The sequence below is a fragment of the Ochotona curzoniae genome, unplaced genomic scaffold, assembly GCF_017591425.1.
Source record: "Ochotona curzoniae isolate NIBS_2020 unplaced genomic scaffold, NIBS_Ocur_1.0 contig_1221, whole genome shotgun sequence".
NCBI classification, from domain to species: domain Eukaryota; kingdom Metazoa; phylum Chordata; class Mammalia; order Lagomorpha; family Ochotonidae; genus Ochotona; species Ochotona curzoniae.
Window position 1 is genome coordinate 124305 of NW_024464993.1, and position 26660 is coordinate 150964.

Below are 26660 nucleotides of genomic sequence, written 5' to 3' on the forward strand. Positions count from 1 at the left end.
CTCCGCCCTAGCGACAAGGGTGGAAACGCTCGGAAGAGGTCCGCCCAAGCAGGGGGCAGGATAAGGAGCGTTACAAACCTGCTGCGGGGAGAACTCACCTAATCCTCGCAAAGCCTAAAGCTCAACCAGTCGGAAGTGACGTGCAGACGGGACCTGCAGGTCCGCCACGCAATTGGCCGCAGCCTCAGCTTGGCCACCGGCTCGCCGCGCTGCCCCTCTGAGAGAGGACAAGTGTGGCTGAACGCCGACCACCCGCTGCGGCGTCTCGCAAACCTCCACTCCATCCCTCCAACCCCACGGAGGACCTGCAGAGCCGGGCCAGCGCCAGGGGTCCGGGCCCGCAGCCCCGACAGCACGGACTCACGGGGCGCCCCGGCCGGCCATGGGCTCTCCGCGCTCGGGCGCGCGCATGCGCAGCCTTCCCGTTCCAAAAGATTCCTCGGGTCACCGGGACGCCGGAGCCTCCGGCACCTGTCACCGCGGGTCCCTCGGCGGCCGGGGCTCCTCCCGCCGGCGCTCACCGCCGGCCCCCCGCCGTCGTCCAGGCCCTCCCGCAGCCTCCGGCAGACGCGCCGGCTTCCACTGACACGGGTCTGGGCGCGGAACGGCTTCCGCTTCCGGCGAGTATTGTGTGTCGCGCGCCGCGGGGCGGGGGCTGGGGGAGGAGGAAGGAGGGAGGAAGCGCTCCGGCGGCTCCTAGCCGCGCTCTCCCGGACCCCGCAGCCGGGAAGGTAGGTGCCGCCCCTCCGCCGCTGCGCCAGGGCCGGGGCCGGGGGCCTGTCCCCGCCGGTCAGCTCTGCACGCCGCGTCCCCGCGCCCCGCGACTGCGTCACCGGCCCCCCGCACGTAACCACCGCTGCCTCCGCCCGCCTCGGGCCCGGGCGGACGTTTTGCCGCCCCGGCGACGTCAGCGCGTCCGGCGTTGCTTGGCTACCCCGCGGTTCCCCCTGATCCTTGCTGCTTCTCGCTTTCCCGGGTGGAAACTCCTGGCCGCATCTCGACGGGTCTCGGCTGCGTCAGAGCGGCAGGCATCCCACCTGCACGTAACGGCTCTGACTCACCTGGACACGCGTGCCTCCCAACCCCGCGCCCACCATCACGTTTCCTCATCCTCCTCTCCAACAACCCTGCCCCAGATCTGGCGGGAGAAGATGGAGACGCGGGGGGCACCGAGTTTGGGACGTCGCTCGGGAGAGGGTCGCCAAATGATAGCCGTGACTGGAGGCCGTCCCTGAAGTTTGTCCTTGTACGGAGACACGTGGAATGGAGGGTGAGGAAGGATATTCTGAGGCAACCCAGGCCTTCCTGCCGCTATAGCTCCAGGTCGCTCCATCTCTCCCCACCCGCTTTGCCCTTCTTTCTTCCCCATCACTTCTTGGCCCGTGTGGAATCATACTGGTCCCTCACTGTGCATACAATGCCACTCATCACAGGTGAGGAGGAGGCTTCCTTTCTGCAAGACTGGGGAAGGGAGCAGGGGTGCTAGTCAATCATTGCATTCCCACAGGCAAGAGAAAGTCCCATCTGATTTTACTTTTCTCCCCTGTGGAGGGTAGAAATTCAGATGCAAATAAGTTACCAGCCCTTGCTGCAAATCAGATACTTTGTGTCAAAAACTGACACCAGAAAGATCCTTGCTAACCTGGCTGTCCTTTCCTAACACCTAGGCCTACCAGATGTGTCTTGTTAAATTCCCGGGGGCTAGGGCTGGGGAAATGTAGAGGGGATTATGAAGTGAAAAGTGTTGATGTTGTAAGGATGGGGTGGAAGGCCAGCTTTTGTTTTATAAATCTCCTATGCATTTCCAGGTCTTCTCAGGTGTCGCTTGATTGCCTCATTTGTTTCCTCTTAATTCTCAACCACTTCAGAAACCTAATCATTGGAGATAGCGTTTGTCCAAGGAATTAGCAGTCATTAGCTATTTTGAAGGACTTCAGTCTTTGGTGAATTCAGACTTGTCAGCTTTCAAGAAACTACCGGCCTAGGCTCAGTAACATATGTCTCAGAGGAGGCGCAGATTCCAAATCCATACAGCTAGCAGTGGGATGAGTAAGACATGTCAAGCAGAGAGTCCGTGTCCTGTAGGCTTGTCACATTGTCTTGAAGAGCGGTCACTGCCTTCGCCTGACTGACTGAATTGATCACCAAGCGAGACTGTTGCAGAGAATCGGGCTTGGGCTCCAGCATACTGTAATGAAAAACTTCTCTGTGACATGAACCTCTACACATCATTTCAGAAATCTTAATTAAGACTTTGAATTTTATGCCACTTTTCACTCCTCTCTCGTCTGTTAGGAAAAAAAAAATGTGTGCAAGTAGGATACTTTGGTCTGAAAACTAAAGTTCAAGTAGAATGGACCTAGATCAGGAGAAGCAGGCTGGGCTGTGACTGAAGATCTGACTCTGAAAAGAACACATTGACACCTGGGAGTTTTAGAAATGAGGAAACAGAAGGTTGAATTTAGAAGATGATGAAAGACTGGAGTTACTGTGTGTAGCGTGAGAGTAAATGCCAGGCCGGGAATTTAAAAAAAAAAAAAAGTGAAACCTTCAGCTAACCTTTTCTTTGAATGTCCACTTTCCTTCCCCCAGTTAAATGATGGCAGAGACAAGTCTGTTAGAGGCCGGGACTTCTGCAGCCTCCACAGCTGCAGCTCTGGAGAACTTACAGGTGGAGGCAAGCTGCTCCGTGTGTCTAGAGTATCTGAAGGAGCCAGTCATCATTGAGTGTGGACACAACTTCTGCAAGGCTTGCATCACCCGCTGGTGGGAGGACCTGGAGAGGGACTTCCCTTGTCCTGTGTGTCGGAAAACCTCTCGCTACCGCAGCCTCCGGCCCAACCGGCAGCTCGGAAGCATGGTGGAAATTGCCAAGCAGCTCCAGGCGGTCAAGCGGAAGATCCGGGACGAAAGCCTCTGCCCCCAGCACCACGAGGCCCTCAGCCTTTTCTGCTACGAGGACCAGGAGGCTGTATGTTTGATTTGTGCAATCTCCCACACGCACCGGGCCCACACCGTTGTACCGCTGGACGATGCCACCCAGGAGTATAAGGTGGGCAGTTCAACCTGACCCCCCCATATGTGGGGGAAAGGGAGGGAAGCAAAGGAGAGTGAGATACTCTCCCTGTAGAGAGAACTGAACACTGCACAGGGCAAGGTTGTGTCTGGTCCTTCTGTTGGTTGCCTCAGAGCTACCCACATAGGACACAGTGTTCTGGAACTATAGGCCTGAGACTCAAGTGGGATGGGCTGGACTTAGAGCGAGCTGTGTTTATAGCAGAGAAGAGAGCTTGGGATTTTGTCTCAGTGTCTGGTCAGTTGTCCTCTACATGAAAAGCAGTGGTGAGAGATACCCAAACTTTTTTTTTTTTTTTTTCAAATTTTTGCCACACATTTGAGTCTTGTGGATTAATATTGGTACGTGTGGTCTTGGAATATCATGTTTTTCATGAATGAATGAAATTTCAGGAAAAAGAGTAAGCCTAAGAAAAACTAAGAAGTAGTCTGCTTTCTTTGTCCTGCCACCTTGTTTAGAATGCTGACGGTTTTCCCGTTGGGGCTGGGGCTAGGTGACATCAGCTCTTTCTCAGATAGTGACTGCTGGTTTAATTTGTTGCTGGAACATAGGATATGTGTTTGAGTAATAGAAACTAATTTTTTTTTAAGATTTATTTATTTTACGTGAAAGACTTAACATGTGGATGGAAGATCTTTCTGTCTCTCACAATAAAAAATCAGGGTTGCCGAGAGAGATCTTCTACCCACTGGTTCACTCCACACGTGGCTGCAGTGACTGTGAAGAACCTAGGCGTTTTCTGCCTTTTGTGATTCCGCCTTAATGGCTTGGCTGGGGGCTGTGTGAACCTCAGACCTGATAGTCTACGTGACACCCGGCAGGACACCTGGCAGTTCACGTAGGCAGACCACTCCTCAGGAAGGAGGTACCTGGTGTTTGATAAGATTCACAGCCCAATAGCTCATCGATTTGTACTTTTTGAAAATTGCTTGTTTCAAACCCACCAACAGAAGCCTACTAAATCATGACTGTATAATTAATAGCTTGAAATGTATAAGAACTGGGGGGCTTGGGCTCTGGGCCTTTTTCCCTTGGCGTCTGGCTCGCGTTTCTTTGGTCCTCCTTGTGGATCCTTGCAGCCTCTGCTGTGGCTGCCCCTCCCCCGCCCAGCCATGCTGGGCTGGGGGAGGTCGCTGGGTTACCTAGGCTAACCTGAATAAACCACCTTTTTGCCTCAGCTCCGACTTCAGACTTGATGATTATCTGGGGGTTTCAAAAACCGGCACAACAACTGGAGCCAGGAGCCTAAGGCCTTGGACCATCCTCTGCTGATTTTCTAGGCCATAAGCAGAGAGCTGAATCAGGATGAGCACCTGGAGCTAGGAACCAGCACCTGTATGAGCTGCTGGCACCACAGGCAGAGGATTATCTACAGTGCTGGCTATGGAACCAGAGAGGGGCGGGTTGTTTATTTTTTTAATGTCTTAGCACTTGTCTTTCTCTCTCTCTCTCTTTTTAAGAGAAAAAGAGACAGAGAGGTCTTCCATCTACTGGTTCACTTCCTAAATGGCCACAATGGCTGCAGCTGGATTGATCTGTGAAGTCAGGAGTCTGGAACATTTTTTAGGTTTCCGGTATGGGTGCAGGGGCCCAAGACCTAGTGCCGCAAACAAGGCGCTGAATTAGAAGTGGAGCAGCTGGGATATGAACTGCTACGCATATGGAATGCTGGTGCTTGGAGGACTTTCCTTATGTTAATGAAATATTAGAAACAAGATTTAATGTAATTTACAGTATAAGTAATTAAGCTTCTGCTAGCTCTGTAGGTATAGTTGGGTGCGGAGGATAGGTTTAAAGGAGGATATCAGCAAGCAGAAGGTGACAGGTGGAACCTGTCTTAGTTCAGCGAGGAGAAAATTACATAATGTGACCTGGAATGATGATGGAGAAAAGTTGGTGGCCGGAGGAATGACCAGTAGGAAGGTGACACCCAAGTGACAAGTGAGGAGAAAGGAGTTGGATCACAAGATGGACCATGGATAGGAGGCAAACATGGTTTAACACAAATGAGTCAGCCTCTGAACAGTACCTGACAGCAAATATTACCCCTCTCTCTCATCCTCCCTGCCCCTCAGGAAAAGCTGCAGAAGTGCCTGGAGCCATTGGAGCAGAAGCTGCAGGAAATTACCCGCTGCAAATCCTTGGAGGAGAAGAAGCCAGCCCAGCTCAAGGTAAAGGCCTGTGGGCTGCTCTGCAGGCCATCTGCCTACAAGGAAACTGAGCACACAGTGTGTAATCCACAAGGTCTGGTCCATTGGCAGAAGACTGCTTGCTCTCTTAAACTGGTAGCATTTTACAAGGCTTGACTGTAATTTTATTAAACATTGTACTTAAATTGCTCATCAGGAATTAAATATTAGGGAGTGAGATAAAGGGCAGATAGCATCTTGCCCCTGGTGAACTGAGGAGTCCATAGTTCATGCCCACTGATTCTATTTTGTTTCTTTTTTAAAGCAAGGAAAGAGGCTGCCTGCTAAAAACGCAGGCACAGGAGTAAAGGGACTGAGCAGAGGAAATCTTAGAAAGTTCGAGAAGCGGCGGGCGGGAGGGAGTACCCAAGAGCAACCAGAAGAGAACTCGCCAGTAACATCAGGCCCCCATTCTTGTAACTAGAGGTCCAATATGTTACCTGATGTTGATTCATTTCTTGGAATGTCTCCCCATGATAGGATCCTAACCATCTCTAGGCGAAAGGATAGTCACTTTCCCTGCAGCCTTTCCTAGTCCTTCAAAGTAACTTTTTTTTCTTTTACATAATTGTGCATCTCTTTAGTTGCATTGCTCACTCAGTAACCATGTTAACAGGAAAAGCATAACTATTATTGAGTCCAATGCATTGATTTGTTGTATGTCCTTGACATTTCAAACTTACAGGGTGGTTCTTGGTCTTAGGATGTTGCCCAGATTAAACAGGCCATACTCTGGGACAAGTGGGACAAAGAGCAAACTACAAGACAAAGGGCAAACTTAGATAGCCTATAATGTCAGTATTATTACCGTAGTACACAGGAGGAAATGGAACTTAGATAATTGTCTGGTCCAAGATCATCCAGCCAATAAGTGGCAAAACCAGGGATACTGGTTCTTGTTGAATTGGTAAATATTTATTCAGCTCCTGAAAAAGGCCAAACCCTATCTTTGGCACCAGAACCATGATAAACAAAATGCGGTCCTTGCCCTCCTTGAGCTTAAAGTCAATGGAGAAAGTAGAAAATGACATTGTACAGAAAGCACAGCTCTAAGTTCATAGGACAGAAATGTGACCTAATCAAATGGTTCCAGAAGAAATGATGAGTATTCAGACTTGACATTTAGGGATCGCTGAACATGAGGGTGCTTTTTTTGTTTTGTTTTGCTTTGCTTTGTTTTACAGCAAATGACATTTGGTTATAAAAGTGAGCTTTAAAAATAGTTCTTTGTTCTTTTGGAGGACTCCTGAGAAAATTAAAACATATAAAACAGAAGCTTATTCCCAGTCATTAAATGTCCTCTTCCTGCTGATCACCTTAAAGGTAAAAGATGGATACAGAAATAAGTCTTTTAATACCTCATAAATACTTCAACAAGAGCTATAGTGTTTTTTATTTTAAACCTATTTAAGCTTTTAAAATTTATTTAGAAGAGTGACAGAGGAAGGAAGAGAGCTTTTCCATCCCCTGGCTCACTCCCCGAATGCTCACCAGAGCTGGGGGATGGACTGGTGGCAGGAACTCCATCTGGGTCTCCTGCCCAAGTCCTTAGGCCATCATCTGCTCTGTGCTAGGATTGCACACTAGCAGAGCTCAGGACCAGAAGCAGAGGAAGGTGATTTTACTGCTGACGCTCCCCTGTAAGACACTGGTTGCTCAAGTAAATTCTCTGAGTGCAACCCTGCACAGCCCCTTAGCATTTTCCAAATGACAAATTATCATCTCAGTGGTCTTTGATACCACCACCCACATTCCTTTGGTACCATTTAAATTCTTCTGCCTCCTCCCTCCTCCCACCTGCAGTTATCCTCAGTACTTCTTTTCTAAAGTTTGTCACTGTCTTTGGAGCCCCTGCACCCACATGGTAGAAGCAGAAGCAGCTCAGCTCTGGCCATTTCAGCCATTTGGGAAGTGAACTAATGGATGGAAGATTTCTCCCTCTCTGTAAATCTGCCTTTCACATAAAAGTAAGTACATCTTAAAAATAAATGAACATACTAAATTTTTTTAAGTTTATTTTTATTACAAAGTCAGAGAGGAAGATCGTCCATCTGCTGATTCACTCCTCAAGCAGCCATAGTGGCTGGAGCTGAGCTAATCCAAAACCAGCAGCCCAGAGCCTCTTCCGGGTCTCCCATGTGGGTGCAGGGTCCCGAGGGTTGGGGCTGTCCTGCTTTCCCAGGCCACAAGCAAGAAGCAAGATGGGACATGAGATCACCAGGATACAAACCAACACCCATATTGAATCCCAGCGCATGCAAGACACTTTAGTCACTAGGATACCACATCAGGTCAAAATTTTTTTTAAGATTTATTTATTTTTATTGCAAAGTCAGATATACAGAGAGGAGGAGGAGAGAGAGAGGAAAATCTTCCGTCCGATGATTCACTCCCGAAGTGACTGCAAATCGGACTTTAGCCACTAATCCACCACACTGGGCACCCAATACCTTAAATTTATTTAAAAAAAAAAAAACATAAGATTGTTATTAACTGCTGCAATTAAAATTATACATAAATAACCTTTCTGCATAATTTTGAAGAGACTGCCAAGTTCTAGTATAGTGTTCCTAGTGTTCCACAGTGTAAAAATAACTGACAATAAAATCTAGATTATAAATATTTGGGATGTGACCACCCCAGGAAATCCTATAGTATAGGTATATACTTGAACCTGTTTTTGACATCATCAATGTAATAAACATATCTGGACAGGTGAGGTAGTGTTGTTGCAGGATGCGTAATGCGAAAATGTGGCAGCAACCTCATTTCTCATCTCACACAAAAGAAGAATTTTCATGCAAACTCTAGTTTGCAAAGTAGGATTTATTTAGGAAAAAGGAGGAAGGAAAGAAGTTAATGGTGTCTTTTATGCACCATCTCTGGGGAGTTACTCAAAGGACAAAATCCTTCACAATGGCATCTGGTTTCAAATCAAACCCCAAAGGGTGGGACTGGTTAATTTCCTCTTCCCACTGAGCCACTATCTCTTTGACAGTGACCTAGAGATGAGATTAGTTAGGTCACTTCTTGCTTTTTTACAACTCTGAGATGGCTAATTGATATGTTAATTCTGCCCCTTTGTTCTCCCTCAAGGGGAGAAAGTGCTCTCAGAAAGTACATTTTGAGAAATAATTTCACCAGGGACTAAAAACTGCCTACTATCCCATCTGGTCACAGTGTGACCAGATCCTCAAGTAGCCAAGCTGTGGGTGTCTTGACGTTTCAAAATAGTAATGTTTTGTAAAGTTCTTACAAAAGCAATAACATTCTTATTTTACTGAGTTTTATTTAGGGGCCATTTCCAAATAAAACTTCAATACACTGGACCTGGCACAGTAGCCTAGTGGCTAACGTTCTCGCCTTGAACATGCTGGGATCCCATATGGGCACTAGTTCTGATTCCAGCAACTCCACTTCCCATCCAGCTCCCTGTTTGTGGTCTGGAAAGCAGCCAAGGACAGACCAAAGCCTTGGGACTCTGCACCTGCATGGGAGACCTGGAGGAGGCTCTGCGCTCCTGGCTTCGGACTGTCTCAGCTCTGGCTGTTAGAGCCACTTGGGGAGTGAATCATAGGACGGAAGATCTTCCTCTCTCTCCTCCTCTCTGTATATCTGACTTTGCAATAAAAATAATTCTTAAAAAAAAAAAAACTCCAGTACACTAAAACCATGAAAGAATTAGCCTGTGTTTACATATAAAAATGACGTTCAAACCAGGCCCCTTTTTTTTCAACACAGAAAAGGTTTCCATTGCAGAACAATGGCCAATGGTGCAGGACAGGTGCATGGTTGCCTCATACACCGGAGGGGTGCTAGCATCCTTGCCGGAAGTGCCTTCCCCCCACACGCACACACCATGCAGGCCTTGTGATGCTACGGGTTTGGTTGCTTGCTGGAACATCCCATAGCAGAGTGGCTGGCTAGCTTTCTGCCGATGTTTCTGGGAAGGAGCAGGTGATAAGTACATGGCTTCCTGCTACTCTGGTGGGAGACCCTGACTTCTGGCTTGGCCTGGCTGTTACGTTTTGAGAGTGAACCAGCAGATGGGTGCTCTGACTCTCCCTCTTTTTAAGATTGACTTATTCTTATTGGAAAGTCAGATATACAGAGAGGACGATCTTCCACATGCTGATTCACTCCCCAAGTGGCCGCAACGGCTGGTGCTGAGATGATCCAAAGCCAGGAGCTGCTTCTGGGTCTTGCACATCGGTGTTTGGCCATTCTCGACCACTTTCCCAGGCCACAAGCAGGGAGCTGGATAGGAACCAACACCCATATGGGATTCCGACGTGTGCAAGGCGAGGATTTTAGCCACTGGGCTACCACACTGTGCCCAAATCCCATACTTCTACCCATGTCACCCGTAAATTCTCACATGCTCACACATGTATGACCTAAGGCAATATTTTTCTTCAAAATAAAAGTCAATATAAATTCTATTGTAAGTGTTGCACCTGAGAAGGTAGCAGTGGAAAGGAAAGCAGCAAATAGCCCTGGAACCTCACAGCATTTGTCAACCCCTGTAGGGAGCTAGGCTGAAGGCCTTGAATTCCAGGCTTGTCCAGCCCACCCTGGCTTTCATCTCTGTTCTCCTTTCACCCCCAGCATGGCCTTCCAGGCTCTGGTCTCTTCCTCTTTCCACCGGCCCAATATTGTTTCTCACTTTGCTTCACTCTCTGGTTGGTGTATCCTCATCAGTCACATGAGTCTTGGAGTTTGTTCCATGGGTGCCCACACAGAAGAGAGAGAGAGGGCTAATAATCCTTACAAAGTGCAGTGGCCAATGTTAGAGTACAGTATCAAATTTCAGGAATGCCATAGGTATATGTGCCAGAAGTCTGATTCAGACTTCAGGCGACTAATTCACTAGCAAACTTTCGCAGCTTGTTCCAGGACACATTCTCTGAAGTGACTTGAAACTATTTAATCTGTTTAGCCCCGAAATCCACATACGCTTCATAACAAGTCATTAAACTTACTGATTCTATTCTTATGATTGATTCTCTGATTTTTAACCCTTATGTGCCTTGTAATATACAAATGGTGACAGGTTAGCTTTCTAGTGTCTGTACTTCCCTTTTCTCAACAGATTGCATTGACTAGAACCCAGATATCAGGAATAACAGAAATGTCTGTAATGATGCCATAATGGTAGGTGACATCACACCGAGTACTTATTACATGAGTATATTTTATTAAGACATAAAAGCATAACTGCTTTAGAAGTTAATGAAGAAAATAAAAATAGTTTTACATGTTGATTTTTTTTTTTCTTATACTCCCCCATCTTTACTATCAAGCTTTTCTGTGGTAGTGACAGAGATACTGCCATTTTTTACAGCAGGAAGTTCTCCTAAAGAGGATGAGTGTTATCCTGTGAGCAAATGTCAGTGACATTGAAGTCTGTTGACATGCACACGTGGTGGACCAGGAGCCTTCCTCTGCCCCGCCGGCTATGCTGATGTGCCGTCTTCCCTGTCTCCTTAGAGACTAGTGGAGAGTCGCCGGCAGCAGATCCTGCGGGAGTTTGAAGAGCTTCACAGGCGGCTGGATGAGGAGCAGCAGATGTTGTTCTCACGGCTGGAGGAGGAGGAACAGGACATCCTACAGCGACTGCGAGAAAACGCAGCTCACCTCGGGGACAGGCGCCGGGACCTCGCCCACCTAGCTGCAGAGGTGGAGGGCAAGTGCTTACAGTCGGGCTTCGAGATGCTTAAGGTTCGACAGTTGCCCCTGCGTAGCCCCTCAGATCCTGCACGGTCTAGCTTCGCACAGCCAGTGTGTGAGCCTGGGGTGGTCGCTGTGGTGCTCAGCTCCCCTAGGCTCCAGGCCTTCCTTCCAGATACACCCAGAAGGATCCTTGCCTACAGGAAGTCTTCTGATTTCTTCCATCCCTTTCCAACCATATTATGTCCTGTCAATAATTATGTACTTCATTTGTGCCCAGAGGGTGGGAAGTCATTTTTTTTAAGACTTGCATTTTGAATTTCCTAGAGCTAAAAAAGAATAGAAACAGCTTAAATAACACGTGAAGTTATGTGTGAATAATACATTGCTTTGATATATGAATGATGCCTCTGAAATATTTGAGGGTGGTCTTGTTCTCTTAAACAGATGAATGACACTAGGAAGGCTATAGGGAACATACATCTTAAGGATCAGATTACCAGCAATTGAATCCTGAAAACTTCATTTATTTGCGTGTTATGTTGCTCAGTATTTATTCCTATGTCCTTTCATGTATGTGTCTCCTGCTTTCCACATTAAACTGGAAAATCTTTAAGGGGCAGAGATTTGTCGTCTTTGTCTCCTGGACCCCAGGTATTCTCAAATGAGGATTGGCACACAGTTACTAATGTTCGTTAGCCAGTACTGGCAAGGAGGTGTCAGACCACATCAGGAAACAGTGGTTTGTTTTAACCTGCCAATCTGAATCATGTGACCCAAGAACCTTAGAGAGACAGATCTGTGGCCGGCACTTGGGAGACAGAGTAAACAGCAGACACAGTCCCTGTCCCTTACAGGGAGCTCCTTGTGTTCCTGAGAAGCAAAGATAAACACTTAAGAAACCTTTTGGAAGTGATTCCAAATATCAAGCTTCATGATGACCGAAAGTTGAAAAGGGGGATCGGGTTGGGGGGCACCGTCCACTACCTCTGGAGCTCCCCTTGCATTGTAACCCTCAGCTTGTTCTGTGTCTCCTTGCTGGATCTGGAGCTCTTGGGAGAAGGGAAAACCTGTAGCCTTCAGCACCCCTGAGCACCAGAACCAATATTGCTTTCTTTTCTCCTTCCCTCTAGGATGTCAAAAGTACCCTGGAAAAGTAAGTGATCCTTATGTCTCTTTGAGTGAGTTAGGGCTTGGCTTATAGACTGAGGGTCCTGCACGGAGTCGGGGGAGTCAGGAAGGGAAAGCCATGCAGTCTGATAGGATGTGGGAGGTCACTTGCATCAAGAAACCAGCGTGAGAACAAAATCATCAGAACCAATAATCTCCCTTACATTTTCCCCTTTGAACATCAGGACTTCTCAGTAAAACAGGTGATAATATAGAACCAGTTCCTTGTGCCTGTTGGTAAAAGTGTGTCCCAACAAGATGGCAGGAGGAAGGGATTGGATTGGTAGGACAGGCACTTTCCCATTGATCTGAAATATGCTACACCCCTCTCCATACCCACTGCTGGTCTTGTCAAGTACCTATCCTGGGAAGTGGTGGCTTTCTGTAATTTGGTGGAAGGAAGCACTTGTCTTCAGGGAGGAGGGAGAAAATGGGAGGACATAGAGTTTTAATTTCTTCCTAAAGATGACAGCATCTGGACAGGTAATTGGCTTCAGCTTGGCCTAACCTTACCCTTGATCTCCCATCCCTCCTAGATGTGAGAAGGTGAAGACCATGGAGGTGACATCAGTATCTATAGAGCTGGAAAAGAACTTCAGCAATTTTCCCCGACAGTATTTTGCCCTAAGGAAAATCCTTAAACAACTAATAGGTGAGTTCTTCCCAAAAGGAAATTAGCAGAGGGAAATACCACAGAGAACAAAATCTTCAGACTCTAACTTATATGGGCTTCAGTTACCCCACCTCTCTTGACACACACACCACACTTTCGCTCAATTTTCAAGGTCACCCTGAGTCACAGAACTCAAAATGAGAAGAAGCCTAATGTATCACCTGTTCTTAGATCCATACTTTTCTAAATAGGAACCCAGAAAGGTTAAATATAGGTTTACCCAAGCTATTAGGTAGGGTCACCATATAATTTACTCTGTCTAAATTAGGACAAAGTTAAGCATCAACAGAAGTGTCATTAATATTTATGCAGGGAAAATGGTCATAAATCAGGACAGTTCCTAGAAAATACACACAGGGTCATCCTGTGGCTGGACCCCAGTGCTGTCTTGCTCAGTATCCCTAACACTTTGCTCTCTGGCCCACAGACCATGCCTTGCACTTCTCTTTGCTATGAACTAAATGATGATGTCGGAGGGAGATAGGAAGGGTGGGAACCTAGACTGCCTGTCCCTGCAGGGTCAGAGGTCATTATTCCTTTATCTGAGGGTTAGGATGAGAAGGCTCATCCCTTCCCTTGGGTGCCACTGTGGTCTGAGGGTTAACCCTTCAGGGACCAGGCTCTCTGAGGGTAGGCGGGGACAGTGAGGCAGGGAACTTTAGCTATTCCCATCCTCATCTAGCTCCCCACTCTGGCTTCTCCCGCCAGCGGATGTAACCCTGGACCCCGAGACTGCTCATCCTAACCTAGTCCTCTCTGAAGATCGTAAGAGTGTCAAGTTCGTGGAGACAAGACTCCGGGACCTCCCAGATACGCCACGGCGCTTCACCTTCTACCCCTGTGTCCTGGCTACTGAAGGTTTCACCTCAGGTCGACACTACTGGGAGGTGGAGGTGGGCGACAAGACCCACTGGGCAGTGGGCGTGTGCCGGGACTCCGTGAGCCGGAAGGGCGAGCTGACTCCACTCCCTGAGACTGGCTACTGGCGGGTACGGCTGTGGAATGGGGACAAATATGCAGCCACCACCACCCCATTCACCCCGTTGCATATCAAAGTGAAACCCAAGCGGGTGGGCATATTCCTAGACTATGAGGCTGGCACGCTGTCTTTTTATAACGTCACAGACCGCTCTCATATCTACACCTTCACTGACACTTTCACAGAGAAACTCTGGCCACTCTTCTATCCAGGTATCCGGGCCGGTCGGAAGAATGCTGCACCACTCACCATCAGGCCTCCAACGGATTGGGAGTGACCGGGTGGGACATAGGAAAAATTGGGATAAGGCAGGGTCCAGAATACAGGCCTTCCTTCCCATGGCCTGCAGGAGTGGCTTCATGTCAGCCTGGTTGTTAGTCGGGAATCATCTCAGAGAAACTCTGGTTTCCTTGATGGTTTGTGGGCAGGAGTGGATATGAATGGGCTGCAGTGAAAGCACAGCTGTGCGTCCCTCCTAACTGTTAAGATGGGGAGCTGGTTCCCAGGGGCTCGTGTCCCCCCGGGAGTCTACCAGGTTTTCTGTTGCACAGGAATGGTTTGGCAAGGAAGGAGGGTCTTTTACTTTAAAAAAAAAAAAAAAGTCCAGGGGAGGCGCCAACTTAAACTGGAGAAAGAAGCCAGAACACCACAAGATCCTCCAGGGGGCGCTTCAACCCAGGATAGTTTTGTTTCCTGAGGAAGGTGACAGGTCTGTGCACCTCTAGATTGAAGAGAAGATGAGTGACAGCTGCTGTCACACATCTGAAAATTGAGTTGTTTCAAGGGCGAAGAATAGTAAAATGAAGGTCAGGACAGAAGGCATGAAAAGTCCTAGAGACAAATGAAAGGGTAGAGGATTTCTTCACCTTCTGATCCCAGGGTGGGTTTGTGATTATGAAGAAGAATGGCCAAAAAACTAGAAATGTAGGGGAAAAGGGCAGATGAAAAGACAGGAGGCCCCAGATCCCCACCTCACCTGCCAGCAGAGCGGGCTGCTTGCTGGCTCCCTCGTGGTGGGGTGGCTTGGCTCCAAGAAGTCACTCCCCCTGCTGCTCCCCAGAAGCAGGTTGGAAGAGCTGGTGAGACACATCTACCCTTTCCCAGTTTTCCCCAAGGGGACAGGGCAAGGAGCAAGTCAGGCATCAGAGAAGGGGGATCAAAAATGGCAGCAGGCAGTGTGCAAGGTAGCGGAGTCTCTCACCCTGAGGACAGGGTAAAGGAGGGTGGTATGTGTGTGTGTGTGTGTGAGTAAGAAAGGGCCAGAAAAGTGACCTCCTTCAGCCTTTGTGCATCTGGCCTGGTGTTGCTGTTCATACGAGGCAGGCTTTGGCTTGTTTGTCACCATCATCTTTTCACCCTTCACCATTCCCCTTTTCAGAGAATGTTAAAGTCATTTTTAATGTTAGGCCAAACTAAACAACCGGTAGGGTGCATAAAAAAGGGTCAGCACTGCATGCCAAGCCAAACTCCAGCATCTCGGGTGACCTGCTGCTTGTGTGTTGATCTCCAAAGAAGACCAGGACAAGCAACTGCAGCTCTCCAAGGGCATTTGTTCTTCCTACCACCTCAGCAGGACCACGTCCGCACTCCTCCTCTTACCTTTGTGCCTTGACTATGGTTCTTTGTGGCAAGATACTTTGGTTGGTTTAAAAAAAAAAATTATATGGAACAAAGGATCCACTGAAGCGATCCCTGTGTCATGTGGTGCTTTGGCAGTGGCCTCACACCCATGCGTGAGAACCACCAAGCTCTGGAGACGTGTTCCCCAGCTTTCCCTCTGTGTGTGATCATGGTCTGCATGGGTGTTAACCTCTGGATCTGAGGACCCTGAAACAACCCCGCCCATGCATCAGCTGATTTCTCTCCTCTGAGCTAGAGACTGGTTCTCTGCTGCCTGCCACGAGGGGTCCCAGAGGAGAGAGAAAACCTTCCCACCTCCCAGAGCTCATGCATGCACTGCCCCTAGGGTTGGCCACCTCTGGACTTGTGTCCTCAAGAACCAGTGGCTCCTTGAATCAGAAGTAAACAGGAAGGCAGAACAAATGGAAGATGGAAAGAGGTCAGGGCGTGGGCTGGGGTGTAGTTTCAGGAGCAGGGGATGCTACTGACAGATGTCTGTTATGTGTCAAAACTAGTAATGGGAAACAAATGAGGATGACTTAGTGCATGACTCACTTTGTGTGGGTGGGTAGCCCCCACAAAGTGCTCCCTGAGTAGATGGAAAAGTGAGAGTAAACTGTTTTCTGAGGGGCGAGAGGCATTTCCTCCGCAGCACCCCACGGTTTTTGCCCCTTCCACAAGCCCGAGGGGCACTTAGTTTTGTCAACACACACGGCCGCCCCATCCTTTAGCTTCGGAGACTGATGCGGAAGGTCTAGCTGGACATACCTCACACACAACTTCCGCAATCTGCATTTAAAGACACCAAACCTGCTCATAGGTTCATGGAAGGATTGGAGAGCAGGGGAAAGGGTTTTATACAAGATTTTGAGAGGCGGCAGTGGGTGGATTGTCCCGACCCGGGACTACATTTCCCAGAATGCCTTACGCGTGCGCGGTGGGCGGAGCCGGAGGCTGTCCCAGCCGGAGACGCCGGGCGCTGTGTGGATGGCGGGGCCAGTGAAGGACCGCGAGGCCTTTCAGAGGCTTAACTTCCTTTACCAGGTGAGTCCGGGCTAGGACGTGCAGAGGGAAGCGGTCCCGGTGCCTTCGGGCTGGCAGTGACCCCTCCCCGCCGTCCCCAGGCCGCCCACTGTGTGCTCGCGCAGGACCCGGAGAACCAGGCGCTGGCGAGGTTTTACTGCCACACGGAGCGGACCATCGCGAAACGGCTGGTCCTGCGGCGGTGAGACGGGGCGGGCGGCGGCGGGTGTGGGACGGGGAGGCCAGGCAGGCGTAGGGACCCGCCTTCCCCTCTGCCCCCAGGGACCCCTCGGTGAAGAGGACCCTGTGTCGCGGCTGCTCTTCCCTGCTCGTCCCGGGCCTCACCTGCACGCAGCGCCAGAGACGTGAGTACTCCCTGCAGGATGGCGGCCTCTCCCGAGCGTCGTAGCGTACGCTCCACTGCCACTTGTTCACCCAAGAAGTTGTTTTCCAAAATCTGTCAGGTGCTAGACTTAGGGGAATGACAGTCTGATGAGATTGAAGGTGGAAACAGTTAAAACAGTGTAGCAGCCCGAAAGCAGGATGCTAACCTGCGGTGGTGGTGGTGAGATTCCTGATAGACAAGGAGATTCCCGGCAAGGGTGAGGTGTTTGTCGCCTTGAGACCTTGGTCTCTGCTAATGCAAGCTCTCTACTCCTTCCTGCCACTGGCATCCCAGGCCGCAAGGGGCAGCGCTGGACAGTGCAGACCTGCCTGACATGCCAGCGCAGCCAGCGGTTCCTCAACGATCCCAGGCACGTGCTCTGGGGAGACCGGCCTGAGGCGCAGCTGGGGAACCAAGCAGGTAGGGGGAGGTAGTGAAGAAAATGGGGGCAGCCAGGAGGAGGTGGGGGTGGCAGTTGGAGGACTGCAGGGGACACTTGGGTGGGCTCTGCTGGGTGTCAGGAGCCACAGGAACTGATGCTGCCTGCCGCTCTCCTCAGATCCCAAACCTGCACAGCCTCTGCCAGACACGGCCAACTCCATTCCGGCCCCGCTGCCGGAGGAGGCAGCGCAGACCCAGAGCTCCAGGCCCCAGTGATGCGTTACCCCTGAAGCCCAAGTAAATACATTTAACTCTGTTTTGCTTTGTGTGATCCTGTGCTGTGCAATAACCGTTTCCTTTCTTTTTAAAAGATTTATTTTTTTTGAAAGGCAGATGACAGAAGGAAAGAGAAAAAGATCTTCTATTTGCTGATCCATTCTCCAAATGGCCACAGCAGTTAGTGTTGTGGTTTAGATTTGGGCCAGATATTTATTTCCTAGGTTCTTTGCTTTTATCTCATTTACTGTAACCATTTGAGAAATTATTTTCCAGAATACAATAAAATCTAGAAAATGCAAATCACTTGTTCAAGAAAGTCAGGGTAGGAAACATTAACTGAACAAGGAAACTTGGCTATGAGGTGTCAGGGCTAGAATTCAGTTCTGGGCAGTTTTATTCTAGATCTCACTTTTTGCCCCTTTGCATTATTGGCCAGGATTGCCTGAAGCAGCCTTCTCTGGCCAAACAGGTCCTTTAGCATAGTGAACATGAAATGCATGACTAATGGAGGATTGGGATTGGGAGACTAGAGGAAAGAGAATGTATTGAGAGTGTGGCTGCTGACTGCATTTGAGATCAGAATGCTGGGGGCCAGGGTGTGGTGCATCAGGTTGTTCTGCCACTTACCAGTTTGAGTCCCACCTGTCCCACTTCCAGTCCAGTTCCAGCTATGCCCCTAGAAAGGCAGCAAACAATGGCTCAGGTACTTGGGCCACTTTCACCTGGGTGGGACCCCCAGATGGAGTTCCTTTCGCCTGGCTTCAGCCTAGCCCAGCCCTAACTCAACCCTGAACAGCCATCGCCAAGCGACCCAGTCAACGGATATCTGTCTCTTCCTGCATTCCTCTTTCTTCATCGTTCTGCCTTTTTAATGGATAAATCATTTTAAAATTCACCATTCTATGGCCATTAATCCCTGATTTCCCACTGTATGCTATATCTACTCCCAAGCCCTAGAATATGTAGATCTATCCATGATTCTGAAAGGTATGACCTGGCATCAGCTGTTAACTTTTTTTTAAAGGTTTATTTATTTCTACAACAAAGTTAGGTATACAGAGAGGCGGAGAGACAGAGGAAGATCCTCCGTCCGATGACCCACTCCACAAGTGACCGCAACAGCCAGCGGTGCACTGATCCAAAGTCGGGAACCAGGAACCTCCTCCAGGTATCCCACGCGGGTGCAGGGTCCCAAGGCCTTATGCCATCCCCATCTGCCTTCCCAGGCCACAAGCAGGGAGTTGGATGGGAAGTGAAGCTGCCAGGACTAGAACTGGCGCCCACATGGGATCCCAGCATGCCCAAGGCAAGGACTTTAGCCACTAGGCCATGCCGCCGGGCCCAGCTTTGTGAATGGTATTCTTTTGCAGAAAACTTCCCATGGGTGAAAATTCTAAATTTAAATTGGCATATTCAGTGTTCGGCGCAATAATGTAGCAGCTAAAGCCCTCACCTTGAATGCATTAGAATCCCATATGGGCACCAGTTCTAATCCCAGCAGCCCTGCTTCCCATCCAGCTCCCTGTTTGTGCCCTGGGAAAGCAGTTGAGGACGGCCCAAAGCCTTTGGACCCTGCACCCACACGGGGGACTTGGAAGAAGCTCCTGGCTCCTGGCTTTGGATTGGCTCAGCTCCAACCGTTGTGGCCACTTGTGGAGTGAACCATCAGAAGGAAGATCTTCCTCTCTGTCTCTCCTCCTCTCTATATATCTGCCTTTCCAGTAAAGGTAAGTAAATCTTTAAAAAGGACAAACAATAATTGGTATATTCAGGGCCAGCTTAACGGTGTGGAAGGCTACGCCCATCCTCTACCCTACAGGACCAGAATCCCTTATGGGTAGCAGTTTATGTCTCAGCTGTTCTACTTCCAATTCAGCTTTCTGTTTACGATTAACAAAGCAGTGAAGCAGAATTTTTTGGTGGGCTCATGCACCCATGTGGAAGAACTCCTGGCCTCTGACTTCAGAGCAACTTATCTCTGGCCATTGCAGCAGTTTGGGGAGTGAATCGGATGGAAGACATCTCTCACTTTCTTTCCTCTTGCTGCAGTGTCCCGGCCCGCAGAACTTCAACTCAGGAATCAAACCTATAGGACAAAGGAATGGGGACAGGAGGCAAGAGAGAAACGACCACAAGACAGGATTCTGATCAAGTGGCAGTTTATTGCTTTCATACACTAGCTCTTATGTTCAATGGGGGAGAGCGTCTGACAGACATTCAACACGATGTCATTTTGACAAGGCAACTCAAGCAGGATACTTGCGGTTGGCACACAGAAATTTGGCATGCTAACTAGGCCAGCACAGACTGATCTTAACAGTTCTGAGAATCCATTGTCATGGGGACCAAGCACCTATGTCTCAGGGCATAACCATCTCAAAACCACAAAACTTGTAAAGATATTTAGCTTAACTCACACTCTATATCTTAACAACTCTCTAGTCTAATTCTTAAACTGCAAACTTACTTTAATTCATAATCTAACTCTCTATTCTAAATCTTAACTACAAACTTAATCTAATTCATAATCTTATTCTAGCTTATCTATATCTTGATCAATGGGGTTCAATGGATTAAGGCAGTTACTGGGTGCAGCTCTAGAGGGCAGTCTCCCACACTGCAGAATCTACTTTTCCAATAAAAATTAATGAATCTTTAAAAATATAAATAAGATAAATTCATGCAATCAGTACTGATAAGACTAGTACATATGAAGTACTGAAAATTCCAGAAATAAGTTGGAACTGTAACACTGAAAGACCAATAGAATACAGAGCACTCTCTTGGTAGAAATCTAAATTCCTGTGCTGAAATATACAAAGCAAAACCAAAATGGACTACATATTGAGTGAAATATCTATCTTGAAAAATTTTTTTAAGATTTATTGGAAAGTCAGATACACAGAGAGGCGGAGAGACAGGGAGGAAGATCTTGCATCCAATGATTACTACCCAAGCACCTGCAATGGCTGGGGCTGAGCCAGTCTGAAGCCAGGAGCCTCTTCTGGGTCTCCCACGTGGGTGCAAGGTCCCAAGGCTTTGGGCCATCCTCTGCTGCTCTCCCAGGCTACAAGTAGGGAGCTGAATGGGAAACAGGGCTGCCAGGGCTAGAACCAGTCCCCATATGAGATCCCGGCATGTTCAAGATGAGGACATTAACCACTACGCCATCGCACCAGGCTCATAGACATTCTCATTTTTTTTTTATTTAAACAAGCAATTTATGCATTTGCTTCAAGTTTAATTTTTTTTTGTTAACATCCTCAGAATGTCACCTTTTGCTTGAAGTAAATATATATATATATATTTATATATATATATTTATATATATATTTATATATATATATTTATATATATATAAATATATATATATATTTTAGTTTGTTTGTTTCAATCTTATTTGAAAGGCAAACACAGAAATCTTCCACCCACTGGTTAACTCCCCAGATAACCCTCAACTTCCAGGAAGAGCTTGGGCCCAACCCAGCAGTACTGAATTCAGTCTAGCCTCTCACATGGGGGCAGTACATTGCTGTGCCTAAACAGTTAAAAGCAGCTGACTTGGAAGCAGGGAAGCAGAAAGGCCTAAATGCTTGGGCCCCTGAACCCATACAGGTGACCTGGAAGAAGCTCCAGGTTCCTGGCTTCTCACTAGCGCAGCACTGGTCATTGGGGTTGTTTGAGGTGTGAACCTGTAACTCTTGTCTTTCAAATGGATAAACATCAGTCTTTAAAAGGGAAAGAAAAGGACCCAGCATGGTGGCCTGGCAGCTAAAGTTCTCGCCTTGTATGCGTCAGGATTCCATATGGGCACCAGTTCTAATCCTGGCAGCTCCACTTCCATCTAGCTCCTTGCTTGTGGCCTGGGAAAGCAGTCGAGGATGGCCCAGAGCCTTGAGATCCTGCACCTGCATGGGAGACCTGGAGGAAGTTCCTGGCTCCTGGCTCTGGATCGGCATAGCATTGGCCATTGTGGTCACTTGGGGAGTGAATCATTGGACAGAAGATATTTCTGTCTCTCTTCCTCTCTCTATATATATATATGTATCTGACTTTACAATAAAAATAAATAAATCTTTTTTAAAAAAAGAAAAGAGCAAGTATTCAGTGCTCTCTCGAGTTGTGCCTGAGGACAATAACATCGTCCCTGGTTTCAAAGCCTTGCTGTATCTGATTGCTCAGCTGTGTGAAAAGGCCCTCTGCCAACCCTTTGCCCAGAGAAGCGATTTGAATACCAGAGTCCCAAGGATGCATTCTCAGGTCATCCCACCCTTCAGCTTAAACACAGGGACGGCTTCCTGTGTGGTCCTGAGAGACAGAGAAGGTACCAGCTCTGGGATTGTGTTTCTTGTTGCAGCTGCTGCAAAGGAAATAGATCTGCAGTGACTCAGACTCTTGTAACAGAAGGTTCAGCTGTGACCCTAGTAAGCGCCACACAATGACCCTATTTTTTCCTGTGTGGGGTTAGAGAGGTGTGTGTGGCCTGACTCACAAATTCACACACATAATTGTGAAAGAAAATTAATATTGTAAGCCATGACATTTCCCTTATGTATCTTTCCAAAAGCTGAAGGAAATACCCCCCAAATGGTGAATTTACCAACAATAAAGATCTGGAGTCTGTGGTATGCGGCATCAACCCTTGAGAAATGAAAGGACTTACCAAGAATGTGGGTGGAGTGGGAAGGGAGTTGCCAGAACAGCAGATCAAGAAAAGTACAATGTGACCCAGCATTGTGAAAGCGGCAGGTAAACCACCTTCTGCAGTGCCAACATTCTAAGAGCCAGTTGGGCTCCCAGCTGCTCCGCTTCTGATCCAACTCCCTGCTATTTTGCCTGGGGTAAGTATGAAGATGTCACCAGTGCTTGAGTCACTACCCCCTACATCGGAGACCTGGAAGGGATTTTTGGCTTTTGGCTCTTGGCTTTGGTTTGCCTCAGCCGTGGCCATTTCAGCCGTTTGGGAGAGTGAACCAACAGATGAAAAATCTCCTTGTTGTCCCCTCTCTCTAATTGTGGGAGGGGATGAGAGGGGAAAGACCCAACCTGAGCTTTCTCTATTGTTCTGGACATCCAAGGGTCTATAAAGCTCTAAAGTCCACATCATGGTCAAAATGGCACAAATCCTGTGTGCTGACCCATCTCCTTTTAAATAAAGGGAAACTAGGAGCTGTTGGCTCACCCATGGCCTTAGACATATCAACCCAGCGACAGTACCCTGGAAAATAAGAAGAAAGAAGCATGCTAGGCCATGACAGATAGCTACAACACCCACCACAACACAAGAGATCCAGCTCTGGGGGCAGATTGTGTAAGGGATTTGTAGTCTCACCTCTGTGGGACTGCAGCACTTGCGGGCTGAGCAGATAGCTGGGAGTGGAGACGGACCAATCCAAGCTAGACAATGAAACTCAGCTTATGACAAGAACTCACTTGGCACTCATAGGAGCAGAGGCTGGGAGGAGGCTATGTCAGGCCAGGACTGATGGCAGACCTAAGATCTGGGGTTGGGAGACAAACTTGAAGAACTCCACTACTAGGAAGGTCATGGCCAGTTTCCTGCCAGGTCATGGCACGAGAGCTGTAGCTCCTGCTGGAGAGCATATGATCTGGGGTGGACCAGTTTAGATAAGTTTTTAACACTTGTCACAGTATGTTGGGCTGGATCTGGGGCCAAGCCTTACACCCACTGGCACAGAAGAGGGTGAGGGCTGTGCCTGGCCTGGCTACCCCAAAACACCCACCAATGAATGCTGAGACTGAACCCATGCCAAGCTGGGTGGAAGCACCAGCCACCACTCACAAGATCCATAGCTAGCAGCAGATCTTATATGAAACCATGGGCTCTACTCTGTTGCACTGCAGCTGGTGCTGGTTAGCATAAGAGTAATGGCTAGGGATGGACTGGGCTGGGCAAGGTGGCAGCACTCATTGGTGTGGGAGTGAGCTGAGCTCAGCTGAGCTGCGGCATACATGTGTGTTCATGAGAGCCAGATGGGATATGGGGTGGGCCAGACTAGACAACAGCACATGCCAATACATTCAACATTCAGGGCTGCTTGTATGCCTAGTGGGGGTTATTGGAGCTCACCCGGGCTATGCTGTAGCATCCACTGGAATGTGTAGGAACTGGATCTGTGGAGGGCTGGGCTGGGCTGGGCTGCAGCACCTATCAATTGACATGAAATATGGTGTGGGAGGAGGAACAGACCAGGCAGTTGCATTTACCAATATGTGCATTGGCTGGTGCAGATGACAGGCCACACCTGACTCTAAATTAGCTGGCACATATAAGAGTCAAGTCTGAAGTCACCCCAGGTAAGGTTTGCTGGGGTACTCCCCAACTGGACTAGCTGGACTCAGACCTTGGCCACAAGGAAAATCACAGGATATGTGGTCCAGTCTGAAGCGCTTGTGTCAGAAATGAGCCTCCTCAGTTGCTGATGCCTGTGTGATGGATAGCATGTCCAGATGTACACAGAGGACATGAAAGTCAGCTAATCTAGGCCAGCAGAGGACGGAAAGCAAAACAGATTGGACAACTCTCCTGATCAAGCTTCGCAACAAGTTTCTGGATCTGTGGCTGCACTAACATGGACTTTGTGAAACAATAGACTCTTGGAAAAATTTTCTCAACCCTGGAATAATAAAGATAATAAGTCTCAGGGCTATCAACACCTCTCAAGTAAAACCCTCAGAACACTCTTCCCTTTGTCAGGGACTCTAATACCAAAGGATCATCACCCACCCCTAAGTGCTGATGTAGTTTTTGTTTGTTTGTTTGTTTTATTTTTATTGGAAAGTCAGATATACAGAGAGGAAGATCTTCCATCCAAAGATTCACTCCCCAAGTGACCTCAATGGCCAATGCTATGCCGATCCAGAGCCAGAAGCCAAGAACTTCCTCCAGCTCTCCCACATGGGTACAGGGTCCCAAGGCTTTGGGCCATCCTTGACTGCTTTCCCAGGCCACAAGCAGGAAGCTGGATGGGAAGTGGAGCTGCCAGGATTAGAACCGGCACCCATATGGGATCCTGGTGCATGCAAGATGAGGACTTTAGCTGCTAGGCCACCACGCCGGGCCCTGCTGATGTAGTTTGACAGCAAGAAGTGGACATCCGAGATCAGACCAGCTTGAGCGCATTTAGGGTGGTATGGCCATAGACAAGAAGTGGACATCGTACCTTCCCTCCAGGCAGACACAGAAAAAAAAATTGATACCTTGATCCTCCTCACCTAATAAGAGGCCCACATGTGTCTCCTCACCTAATAAGAGACCCACATGGGTATGCATCCTTCTCAATTGTGTAAAAAAAATGTTAAAAATCAATAAAGTCATGAGGAAAAATGAAAAATAAAAGGGATGGCATGGGACTGGACTACCACTCATTTCTGGGGCTATTTTTAAAAGTTATGGGAATTGCCATGCAGCCAGCACATAATGGAATTGCCCTACCATCATGCCATTTGATTAGAAGGTCACTGGGAACCACAGCCTTCAGTCATGTTATTTCCAGCTAGCACTAATAGCAAGTTCTTATCATTGTGCAACCTGTGCTGGTTTCTATTTCTCATAAAGGAACCAAGGCTTGTGGGAAGAGCAGATCAGTCCTTTCTACTCAGCACACAGACAGAGTGGCTTGCCTTGTGTCCAAAGAGAAAAGGAACTTTGGATCTGCACAGTACAGGGCTTGGAAGGCTCACCTGTCTCTTACACTGATTCCCATGTATCCCCAACTTTTTGATTTCTCCATCGCTTTTGTTTCCCATCTAGTAATGTTCTAAGGGAAGGAGGAAAACATGAAAAATAAAATGGTAAAAACTTCAGCAACTTAACATGTCTTTAGACCACTAATCTTGCACCTTTGCTTGATATAAAATGTTGAAAGTATTTTTCCTTGGCATTTGGAAAGCATTGTTTTAGCATCTTCTAGCTGCCAGATGCCATGGTTTTTAGTTGCCTGCTAAAGCCTTGAGGATCACTTTTTTTCATTTCCTTACAGAAATGTCATTTTATTGTGTCTTGTTGCAGGTCTCTTTTTATCTGCTGTGGTAAAAACTTGGTCAGAGGATTCAGTGCTGTGGTGTAGTAGCTGAGGCCTCAGCCTTTGGTAGCAACATCCCATATGGATGCCAGTTGGAGTCCCAGCTTTTCCATTCCCAATCCAGATCCCTCTTTGTGGCCTGTAAAAGCAGAGGAGGATGGCTCATGACCTTGGGTCCCTGCACCCATTGGGAAACTCCAGGGAAACTTTTGGCTCCTTGCTTTGGATCAACCGAGCTGCAGCCATTACAGACATTTGGAGAGTGAAATGTTGTATAAAAGATCTCTCTCCTCTGTGCAACTCTGCCTTCCAAGTGAAAATGAAAATAAATCTTTAAAAAAACGTTGGTCAGAATGAATGTATAACACGAAATAAATTCTTGAATTATGAATCATTTCCTGTTCTCTATTCTAAGTGAAACTTGTGTCATGATATTAGAATTTCTTTTAGTTTCTATTATTTTGCAATCACTTTTCCATTTTACTATGGATTAAACCATATAATTCATATCTTAAATCATTTCATTTCTATGATTCTCAGATTCTGTGATAATATGAAGGTGTAATTCTGTGACAATATTCTTAATACCATGACCTCATTCTTGTATATCATTTCATGTAAGTGTCTCTGTTTCATAAATGCCATTGTGTTTTCTTATATCTTTTTTTAAATATTTATTTTTATTATTTTTATTGGAAAGTCAGATATACAGAGAGGAAGAGAGACAGAGAGGAAGAGCTTCCATCCGATGATTCACTCCCCAAGTGAGCGCAACGGGCCGATACTATGCCGATCCGAAGCCAGGAGCCTCTTCCGGGTCTCCCACCCGGGTGCAGGGTCCCAAAGCTTTGGGCTGTCCTCGACTGCTTTCCCGGGCCACAGGCAGGGAGCTGGATGGGAAGCGGGGCTGCCGGGATTAGAATCCATATAGGTGCCGGTTCTACCTCATCCAGCAGCCCCACTTTCCATCCAGCTCCCTAATTGTGGGAAAGCAGTCGAGGACAGCCCAAAGCCTTGGGATCCTGCACCTGCGTGGGAGACCTGGAAAAAGTTCCTGGCTCCTGGCTTCGCATCAGCGATTATTATAGCCAGAGATCAAGAACATTTTAACTTCGAAACTGCACAGTCTGCGCGACTCAGAGTTCTCGGTACCCGCGGGGATGGATCAGG

At 48.0% G+C, this 26660-nt stretch overlaps 2 protein-coding genes and 1 long non-coding RNA gene across 10 annotated transcripts; 2 read left to right on the forward strand and 1 right to left on the reverse strand.

Annotated features, from left to right (window-relative positions):
* Nucleotides 1-511: 511 nt before the first annotated feature.
* On the forward strand, nt 512-15442 carry LOC121167062 (E3 ubiquitin-protein ligase TRIM39). 7 transcript variants are annotated; one of them, XM_040996444.1, is made up of 8 exons: nt 513-731; nt 1137-1270; nt 2593-3052; nt 5152-5247; nt 10756-10986; nt 12069-12091; nt 12642-12761; nt 13461-15442. In XM_040996444.1, exons 3-8 carry the CDS (start codon nt 2597-2599, stop codon nt 14032-14034), a joined length of 1500 nt encoding a protein of 499 aa, XP_040852378.1. In that variant the 5' UTR covers nt 513-731; nt 1137-1270; nt 2593-2596; the 3' UTR covers nt 14035-15442. The 7 variants fall into 7 exon arrangements, with proteins under 7 accessions (XP_040852387.1, XP_040852378.1, XP_040852374.1 ...); XM_040996453.1 differs by lacking the exon at nt 1137-1270 and having other exon boundaries at nt 512-731; XM_040996440.1 differs by lacking the exon at nt 513-731 and having other exon boundaries at nt 943-1270.
* Nucleotides 15443-16312: 870 nt separating this feature from the next.
* RPP21 (ribonuclease P/MRP subunit p21) lies at nt 16313-17482 on the forward strand. The gene is made up of 5 exons (XM_040996559.1): nt 16313-16421; nt 16502-16602; nt 16683-16765; nt 17080-17205; nt 17345-17482. The coding sequence occupies exons 1-5, from the start codon at nt 16365-16367 to the stop codon at nt 17440-17442; spliced, it is 465 nt and encodes a 154-aa protein (XP_040852493.1). The 5' UTR covers nt 16313-16364; the 3' UTR covers nt 17443-17482.
* Nucleotides 17483-22592: 5110 nt separating this feature from the next.
* On the reverse strand, nt 22593-25323 carry LOC121167177. 2 transcript variants are annotated; one of them, XR_005885560.1, is made up of 3 exons: nt 25150-25323; nt 23537-23614; nt 22593-22815 (listed from the first exon to the last, which is right to left on the reverse strand). It is a non-coding gene; the product is annotated as an uncharacterized LOC121167177 (long non-coding RNA). The 2 variants fall into 2 exon arrangements; XR_005885563.1 differs by lacking the exon at nt 23537-23614 and having other exon boundaries at nt 22630-22663; nt 22778-22815.
* Between the last annotated feature and the right edge of the window lie 1337 nt (nt 25324-26660).

Coding starts and splice junctions, on each gene's coding strand:
- LOC121167062 (XM_040996453.1), top strand. CDS start 2,597: ATGATGGCAGAGACAAGTCTGTTAGAGGCCGGGACTTCTGCAGCCTCC. Junction 5,248..10,755: donor AGAAGCCAGCCCAGCTCAAG/GTAAAGGCCTGT, acceptor CTGTCTCCTTAG/AGACTAGTGGAGAGTCGCCG. Junction 10,987..12,068: donor CGGGCTTCGAGATGCTTAAG/GTTCGACAGTTG, acceptor CCTTCCCTCTAG/GATGTCAAAAGTACCCTGGA.
- RPP21 (XM_040996559.1), top strand. CDS start 16,365: ATGGCGGGGCCAGTGAAGGACCGCGAGGCCTTTCAGAGGCTTAACTTC. Junction 16,603..16,682: donor AAACGGCTGGTCCTGCGGCG/GTGAGACGGGGC, acceptor CTCTGCCCCCAG/GGACCCCTCGGTGAAGAGGA. Junction 16,766..17,079: donor CTGCACGCAGCGCCAGAGAC/GTGAGTACTCCC, acceptor CTGGCATCCCAG/GCCGCAAGGGGCAGCGCTGG.